The sequence below is a fragment of the Lampris incognitus genome, chromosome 19 (assembly GCF_029633865.1).
Source record: "Lampris incognitus isolate fLamInc1 chromosome 19, fLamInc1.hap2, whole genome shotgun sequence".
Taxonomy (NCBI): domain Eukaryota; kingdom Metazoa; phylum Chordata; class Actinopteri; order Lampriformes; family Lampridae; genus Lampris; species Lampris incognitus.
The window spans coordinates 3,734,971-3,744,080 of NC_079229.1; the positions used below are offsets into that span (position 1 = coordinate 3,734,971).

A 9,110-nucleotide genomic window follows, 5' to 3' on the forward strand; every position below is an offset into this window, starting at 1 on the left:
ATTAATAATAATAATAATAATTATTGTTGTTGTTGGACCGGCTTTTCTGTCTTTTCGTGTAGAACCGTGGAGTCACGACTAAGCAGGATCAGTGGTCACAAGCGGCAGAGACCGAGACCTGGATCCGGCGTGCTGCTCTAACGGGCGTCCCGTACCCGACACACCGCCTCCTCCGCACAGCGGGCGCCCCGCGCAGCGCTCCGTGGCCTCGCACGCCGGCAGCCGAGTTCGTTCCGTCGATGGCCAAAGTCCATGTCGAGTTTCCCTCCCTCTTTCTCAAATTAACTTTAATGGTTAAAATACATAAAGCTGCTCCCCCCCCCCCCCCGTGAACCAATCAGGCGCACGATCATAACCCACACGTCGGTACGAGAGGGAGAGAAGGGGGAGAGGGAGAGAAGGGGGAGAGAGAGAAGGGGGGGAGAGAGAGAAGGGGGGGGGAGAGAAGGGGGGGAGAGAGAGAAGGGGGGGAGAGAGGGAGAGATAGAGCGAAAGGGGGAGAGAGGGAGCGGGAGAGAGAGAGAGAGAGAGAGAGAGAGAGAGAGGGGGAGGGGGAGGGGGGAGAGAGCGGAACAAAGTCAGACAGCGCGCGGAGGACTGGAGAGAGTGACACCTTCGCGCGCTCTCAGTCCTCATAAGACGAGCCGAGGAGTGGGAGATGAGCGGCCAGTTCCAAGACGACCTGCACGGCAGGGCCGAGCGGAGGAGGAGTAAGTCGCCCACGCTGCTCTCCTCCTACTGCATAGACAGCATTCTGGGTCGCCGGAGCCCCTGCAGGGTCCGACTCATAGGGCCGCAAAGTTTGACGGGTCTGCCGGCCAGAGGCGAACTCGACAAGACGGCTGAAGGTAAGAGTCGCCCTCCTCCACGTCACACCGCAGGAGCACGAGGAGCCTAACGTGTTTTCGGGGGATTCTGGGGCAAGATGGGGGGTGGGGGTGGGGGGGGGGTAGCATCTCGGTCAGCGTGGCTTTGACAGCTTCGAAGATCGCGTGACATTTGGCTCTCGGTCAGCGGTGATCCGGTCGCCCACGCCGGCACGGCGACGCGTCGCGGCGACTAACCTTTACGCAGACGGAGGCCCGGGTAGTTACCGCCACCGAACCCGCAAACCCGGCCGAAACCCCAACATGCCCCGCCACCGAACCCGCAAACCCGGCCGAAACCCCAACATGCCCCGCCACCGAACCTTAAACCCGGCCGAAACCCCAACATGCCCCGCCACCGAACCTTAAACCCGGCCGAAACCCCAACATGCCCCGCCACCGAACCCGCAAACCCGGCCGAAACCCCTACATGTCCCGTCACCGAACCTTAAACCCGGCCGAAACCCCTACATGTCCCGTCACCGAACCTTAAACTAAGCCGAAACCCCAACATGTCCCGTCAGCTGACTGAACAACCCAGCTGAGGTTGTCCGGGGGGAAATATAAGAATATGAGGCCTCGCGCTTTATCTATCTATCTATCTATTATTATTATGATTCATATCTCTATATTTTATTATTGATTCATATCTCTACCTATAGTTTATTATGATTTATATTTCTATCTATATATTATTATGATTCATATCTCTACCTATAGTTATGATTTATATTTCTATCTATATTTTATTGATTCATATCTCTACCTATAGTTTATTATGATTTATATTTCTATCTATATATTATTATGATTCATATCTCTATCTATATATTATTGATTCATATCTCTATATATTATGATTTATATCTCTATAAATATATTGATTCATATCTCTATATAATTATGATTCATATCTCTATCTATATATTATTATTATGATTCATAGCTCTATATATTATTGATTCATATCTATCTATATAATTATGATTCATATCTCTATCTATATATTATTATGATTCATATCTCTATTCATGTTATTATGATTAATATCTCCATCTATTGTTATTATGGTTAATATCTCTATCCATATATTGTTATTGATTCATATCTCCATCTATATATTATGATTCATATCTCTATATTATTCATATCTCTATCTATATAGTTTTTATGATTCATATCTCTTATCTATTGTTATGATTCATATCTATTATCATGATTCATATCTATCTATTGTTATCATGATTCATATCTCTATCTATTGTTATTATGATTCATATCTCTATCTATTGTTATTATGATTCATATCTATTATCATGATTCATATCTCTCTATTATTATGATTCATATCTCTATCTTTTGTTATTACGATCCATATCTCTATCTATTGTTATCATGATCCATATCTCTATCTATCTATTGTTATTATGATCCATATCTCAATCTATCTATTGTTATTATGATCCATATCTGTATCTATTGTTATTATGATCCATATCTTTATCTATCTATTGTTATTATGATCCATATCTCTATCTATTGTTATTATGATTCATATCTCTACCTATCTATTGTTATTATGATCCATATCTCTATCTATCTATTGTTATGATCCATATCTCTACCTATCTATTGTTATCATGATTCATATCTGTATCTATTGTTATTATGATCCATATCTCTATCTATTGTTATGATTCATATCTCTATCTATTGTTATTATGATCCATATCTCTATCTATCTATTGTTATCATGATTCATATCTCTATCTATCTATTGTTATTATGATCCATATCTCTATCTATCTATTGTTATTATGATTCATATCTCTATCTATCTATTGTTATTATGATCCATATCTCTATCTATCTATTGTCTATTTACTTATTCACTTGAGGGGCCACCTCTGGGATTTTATCCTCGTCCAGGTTCAACGAAAGACCCCCTGACTCTGGAGGCGGACATGCACCTGCCGCCCAAGCTCCGCCGGCTGTACGGGCCGGGGGGCAAGTACCTCCATGAGCACGGCGACAAGCTGGACCGGGAGCGGCTCCTGCTGGACCAGGCCTGCGACAACCTGAAGATCAGCCACGCGCCGCAGGTCAGCATCAGCCGCAGCAAGTCGTACCGGGAGAACGCGTCCCTGAGCCGGGGAGACGGAGCCCAGAGCCCCGCCGGAGGCTCGGAGGACAGCAGCCTGGGACTGGTGGAGCTCGGCCCGCTGAAGTTTGAGGAGGACACGGGGAAGGAGGGGGAGGAGGAGGAGGCCGGCGGAGACGCCGTCGCTCTCTCCCCGAAGGACGAGGAGCGGGAGAGCTTGAACACCGGGGATGGGGACGTGAGGGACGGGGAGGACAGCGTGTGTCTGTCCGCGGGCAGTGACTCGGAGGAGGGGATGCTGAAGCGGAAACAGAGAAGATACAGGACTACGTTCACCAGCTACCAGCTGGAGGAGCTGGAGAGAGCTTTCCAGAAGACGCACTACCCCGACGTGTTCACCAGGTCAGAGCCGCTCATGTTCCCTCCGAGCAAACCGCCATGCAAACACCGCGATTATGATTATGATTGCTGTCATAATAATAATTATTATTACTGTCATAATAATAATTATCATTATCGTTATTATTATTACTGTTATATTATCATTACTATTATTGCTGTCATAATTATCATTATTCTTATTGCTGTTATTATTATTATTATATTTTATTATCATCGTTATTATCACATTATTATCATCATTACTATTATATTATCATTATTATGAATACAATCGCCTTAATTTATTTACTCAATTTCAAGAATTACTGAAATTATTATAATTATTATTGAAGCGTTTAAAAAAAGAAAAGAAAAAAGAAAACGTTTAAAAACGATCCAAGAGAGTTGAATGGCTTCGTTGAATCTTTGGTTTTCTTACCTGGGTAGTTGTAGTTGAGCACGAGCACGAGCACGAGCACACACACACACACACACACACACATACACACACACACGGAGAGAGAGCGGTCTACAAATGATGCTAACGTTTCTAGCTAGCAAACAGCAGCTGTAACAAATAAAATAACAATAATAACAACAACCGATAATCTTAATAATAACAATAATAATAACAATAATAATAACGATAATAATAATAATAATTGATAACAGTAATGGCATGTGAGGCTGTAACAGTAAAGGAAAATCAGAACCGCCTCGGGACCAGGTGACCCGGAAGGGAAGTGCGTTGCGACAGTGTCGCGTGGGCCGTAAAGGTGATAATCGGTGCGTCATAACATTAATAACGTTTCACTGTGAACGAACACCAGGCTGCCAAGCTTACGCACCCCCCTCCCCTCCCCTCCCAAAAACCGTCCCGGTACGCTGCGGGGTTCCCGCCTCGTCCACCGTCCGCGGCTGCCTGGCCGCCATGGCCGGACGCAACCGGGGCGGAAGTGGAGGCGCGGAGCTCGGGGTGCCGCGCTCGTGCCTTCCTGTCGTTACGGCGGAGGCGGATGTGACCGGCCGACACGAACCAGCCGACTGAGCTCGTGCTGCCGCCGGGCCGTGACGCGGGGCACTCGGGGCCTTTTCACACTCAAGGGCGGGGACACGCGCGCTCGCGCACGGCGTATTTCCTGAAGCCGAGGGCGCAGCAAGACTCCCGATGCCGAAGTTACAAATGAAATGTGCAAAAACCCGTTATTCGGTTTTGTTTTTTCCCGAAACGATAACGCGTATTAATTCACATGCAGGAAAACCTAATTAGCACCTCCGCTAGAAACTATATCCACAGGCCTACATTTATTCATTAATTTGTTTATTTCGATATAGATGAATAGATAAGATGGATAGATAGATTTTATAGCAGTAAAAAAAAATCCTCAGCAACATTTGTTTTACGCTGAGACTTTCTCGCATCTTGGAGTTGATTTTATTTAAAAGTGACTTCCGGGACCGGGTCTAGTTTGCGCCACAAGCCCGCGCAGCGTTCCGGGGAGGCACACTGGGTGCGGCGGGCCGCGTTACGGCCGTCGCGCTGTTACAGTGACAGGCCGCGCTTACAGACGTGTAACAGCCACCGGGCCTCGTGACAGGGCGCCTCTCGGTGCATGCTGGGAAAAAACAAACCAAAAAACAGGTAACTCAGTTTGGGCGCTTATTGTTGACGGGGGACAACAGGCGCCAGGACAGCGACCCCGCGTCGAGCTAAATGGCGGCCTGTAGCCCTGAAACCTGCTAAATGGCGGCCTGTAGCCCTGAAACCTGCTAAATGGCGGCCTGTAGCCCTGAAACCTGCTAAATGGCGGCCTGTAGCCCTGAAACCTGTTAAATGGCGGCCTGTAGCCTTGAAACCTGCTAAATGGCGGCATGTAGTCCTGAAACCTGCTAAATGGCGGCATGTAGTCCTGAAACCTGCTAAATGGCGGCCTGTAAGCTTAAAACCTGATAAATGGCGGCCTGTAACCTTGAAACCTGTTAAATGGCGGCTTGTAGTCCTGAAACCTGTTAAATGGCAGCCTATAAGCTTGAAACCTGCTAAATGGCGGCCTGTAGCCTTGAAACCTGCTAAATGGCGGCCTGTAGTCCTGAAACCTGCTAAATGGCGGCCTGTAGTCCTGAAACCTGCTAAATGGCGGCTTGTAAGCTTGAAACCTGCTAAATGGCGGCCTGTAGTCCTGAAACCTGCTTCTCTCTTTTCTGTCTTCTTCGCAGGGAAGAGCTCGCGATGCGCCTGGACCTCACCGAAGCCCGTGTTCAAGTAAGCGCTCCCGCTGTTCTGTTTTCTGCCTCTTCGTCTTTAGTTGCTTTTTTCTTCTTCTCCTTTAGTTGCTTTTTCTTCTTCTCCTTTAGTTGTTTTTTCTTCTTCTTCTTTAGTTGTTTTTTCTTCTTCTCCTTTAGTTGTTTTTTCTTCTTCTCCTTTAGCTGTTTTTTCTTCTTCTCCTTTAGTTGTTTTTTCTTCTTCTCCTTTAGTTGTTTTTTCTTCTTCTTCGTTAGTTGTTTTTTTCTCCTTCTCCTTTAGTTGTTTTTTCTTCTTCTCCTTTAGTCGTTATTGCCGCAACTGTGCGCAGGTTCTATTTGAGGAGAAAGGGCGTTAAGACTCGTAAATCAAACGGACGTAAGTGTCGTCTGATGTCTTAAATCCTCCATAAACTGCGCCTCTCACACGTCGCTGGGTAACGGACGCCGACCTGCGTCAGCGGTTCCGAACCGGCGGCGGTGGTTAGGCTACGCTAGGCGCTCGGGCCCGTTTCGCTCGGTGATTTATTGCGGTGAAACGTGTCAGACGGCCCCCGCCGCGGCGCAGGAAGGGCTTTCCTGTTATTGAATGCTATTACGTGCAATTGGGGACGTTTTAGTGGCAATTAAGTCAACGCTGGTGATTCATAAAAGCTCACTTAGTGGACGGGCAAACATCGTCTATTCCTGGGTTGAGACGGTGTTTGAATTCCCATCACTGAGGGAGGGAGAGAGAGAGGGAGAGAGAGATAAGCGCGGATGTAGCGTATGCATGAGGGGGAAAAGGCAGGGAGAAGGGGGGAGAGAGAGAGAGGGAGGGAGGGAGTAGGGGTGGGGGGGGGAGGATAATGCTATTTGATTTCCCATTATGTGATTGCAATAGACCTGCATTGATCCAATGCTTTGCACTTGGGAGCGAATGAGACCATTAAAGGTGTTTGCGGCCCCCCTCCTCCTCCGTCCCTCCCTCCCTCCCCCCTCCTCTCCACCGAGAGCGTGGCTTGCATGTCGAAACCCCGGACTCATAACCAGAGAGACAGTTCAAACACGACGGAGGCTCCGCGGTGATGGCCGCCGGTGGAACAACAGATGTCTCTTCAGGGACCGTAGGTGAACAAATCACTTAACGGGCGCCATCAGGAGGTGATAAAAACTCATAAATTCCCAAGGGGCCATGTAATGCTAAACAGCCCCTCGGGGGGAGGGGGGGGGACGGTCGCGCGTGCGTCTGTGTGTAATGCGTGTGTGTGCGTGCGCGCGCGCGCAGAGTCACTGTCGCTCAAGCCCGCTCGTTCAATCACTGTGCCGTGTTGACCCTGCAGGGAGCCCCGTGTTTCTGCAGAGCAAACTGGGCGCAGGGGGCTGCGTGGGAAAGTTAAATACTCTTTTGGACGGCAGTCACTTGTTCTACACTTCTAAGAATTTAATTTAAAGCGCATTAATTGTTATTGGAGCCAGTTTCAGCGGTTATTCTCTCCCAACTTTTGTTGGCGCCGCCCTTAATTATCTCCTCCACCCCCTGGCCGGATTTAATTGGCCATAAAGTCCCCCATGCGAGTCGCCATGAGCACCAGGACTCCCGTGTAATTGCGGTTTCTGCCTATTGGCCGTCACCTGAACGAGGAGACTGTTACCCGGGACATCTTTCAGCTCGTGTTCCTGGTGACCCAGTATGCAGTCTGCGCTTGGTGATTGTTAGTCTGGTGTGAGGAGTAGATCTCGTTATTACTTGTGTGATCATGTGCTTGTATAGTTCCCACACAGCCGAGCCCACCTCTCCTTTACCCTCCCATCCGGGCTGGCACTTGAGCACAGCTCTTTATCTACTGTATCCTCCGTGGCTTTTCTTAATTGGTCTGCTTATTCTTTCCCTGAATTAATTAGCGTGCTCTTCTGTGCTAGCTCTGTTTGCTGTGTCTATCTATCCTCGACGCTGTTTCACATTTTTCACGCAACCGTCCTTGCTTTTTCCTTCTCTAGCCCCTCTCGCAGATGTCGCCAGCACAGGCGAATCAGAAAAGAGAGGACTGTAGTGTTGGATTTACGTGCTTTTGCTAATCTGCTGCACGTCGTGTCCGCTTTGCCTTCAGGTGTGGTTTCAGAACCGCCGAGCCAAGTGGAGGAAACGTGAGAAGGCCGGGGTGCAGGCCCACCCGTCCGGCCTGCCCTTCCCAGGCCCTCTGGCAGCTGCCCATCCCCTCAGCCACTATCTGGAGGGAGGACCCTTCCCTCCCCATCCCCACCCAGCCTTAGAGTCTGCCTGGACGGCTGCTGCTGCCGCCGCTGCCGCCTTCCCGGGTCTGGCACCACCTCCCCATAGTGGCTCTGCGCCGCCCCTGGCCACTCCTCTTGGTCTGGGCACCTTCCTGGGCACGGCCGCCATGTTCCGCCACCCTGCCTTCATCGGACCCACTTTTGGCAGGTACGCTAAACTGGAGAGATCTCCACCGTCGCTGCCACAGACTCGATGTCTCCATCACTTTGCTACACCTCGCCTGCAGCACTGCGGTGCAGGGCACGCCCTAATAAATGGATCTCATCTGTAAGCAAAATGATTCACACCGTTAGACACCGCACAGCTGTGAGGACTGATGGGGGTTACATGGTGTCCAATCCATCACTTACGTATGAATGCATCGTTTAGGACGTGTCAAATACACGGTGTCTTGTTTATAGCAACCCAAAGGGGCGTGCAATGACTCCGTCACACCTCGGACACTTTGTGTAGCAAATGAACCAAAAGTGTGATGCTGTAATACAAACTGAGAAGTGCCAATTCACACTCCATGTGCCCCAATTAGCTTTTCATTAGCTTCTCCTCTCTACCAGCGCCCTCCCACAGCTTACTGCATACGTGAGCAATGTAAGGATACAACGACGATATCTGATTTTGAGGACTGAGACTTTCGTCCAGTACCTCTTGCAGCTAGGAGAGCGCTAGAAAAGTGCAACCTGATTGATTGATAACCTTTTTTATGCCTCATCCTTTTTGTTGCAAACTAATCTGTGCTATCGCACAAATATTCCACGTTGTCCTTCTTGAGGAAATTTGTTGCTACATGTTCACATGCACACACAAACACACACACACACACACACACACACACACACTCCTTCCTGAGTCACAGTTATTTCAGTATTTCTGAACAACAGAAAAATGATGAAAAGCTTAGTATTTCATGTGATTCTTTATAGTACGGTTAACATGTAACTCTCCCTCTCTCTCTCTCTGTCTGTCTGATGGGAATTCTCTCAGACTCTTCTCCAGTATGGGCCCACTGACCAGTGCTTCCACTGCTGCAGCTCTCCTCCGTCAGCCAGCCCCTCCTGTGGAGAATCCCTCCCACCCGGGTCCTGCCGTCCTCCCTGATCCCTCCTCCTCCTCCTCTTCCTCCTCAGCAGCGGCGGACCGCAGGGCCTCCAGTATTGCCGCGCTGCGCCTGAAGGCCAAGGAACACTCGGCTCAGCTCACCCAGCTCAACATCCTTCCAACCGGAGCCCCGGGCAAGGAGGTGTGCTGA

At 48.7% G+C, this 9,110-nt stretch overlaps 2 protein-coding genes across 2 annotated transcripts in view; one reads left to right on the plus strand and one right to left on the minus strand.

The window, feature by feature from the left end:
- Positions 1-254, minus strand: part of hgd (homogentisate 1,2-dioxygenase) — a 6,368-nt gene extending 6,114 nt beyond the window's left edge. Inside the window, exon 1 of the mRNA XM_056299835.1 lies at positions 156-254. Coding sequence (XP_056155810.1) covers positions 156-254 — 99 coding nt within the window. The remainder of the gene's footprint in view (positions 1-155) is intronic.
- Positions 255-658: 404 nt separating this feature from the next.
- arxa (aristaless related homeobox a) lies at positions 659-9,110 on the plus strand. The gene is made up of 5 exons (XM_056299585.1): positions 659-848; positions 2,796-3,369; positions 5,566-5,611; positions 7,680-8,011; positions 8,846-9,110. Exons 1-5 carry the CDS (start codon positions 659-661, stop codon positions 9,108-9,110), a joined length of 1,407 nt encoding a protein of 468 aa, XP_056155560.1.

Coding starts and splice junctions, on each gene's coding strand:
- arxa (XM_056299585.1), top strand. CDS start 659: ATGAGCGGCCAGTTCCAAGACGACCTGCACGGCAGGGCCGAGCGGAGG. Junction 849..2,795: donor ACTCGACAAGACGGCTGAAG/GTAAGAGTCGCC, acceptor ATCCTCGTCCAG/GTTCAACGAAAGACCCCCTG. Junction 5,612..7,679: donor TCACCGAAGCCCGTGTTCAA/GTAAGCGCTCCC, acceptor CTTTGCCTTCAG/GTGTGGTTTCAGAACCGCCG.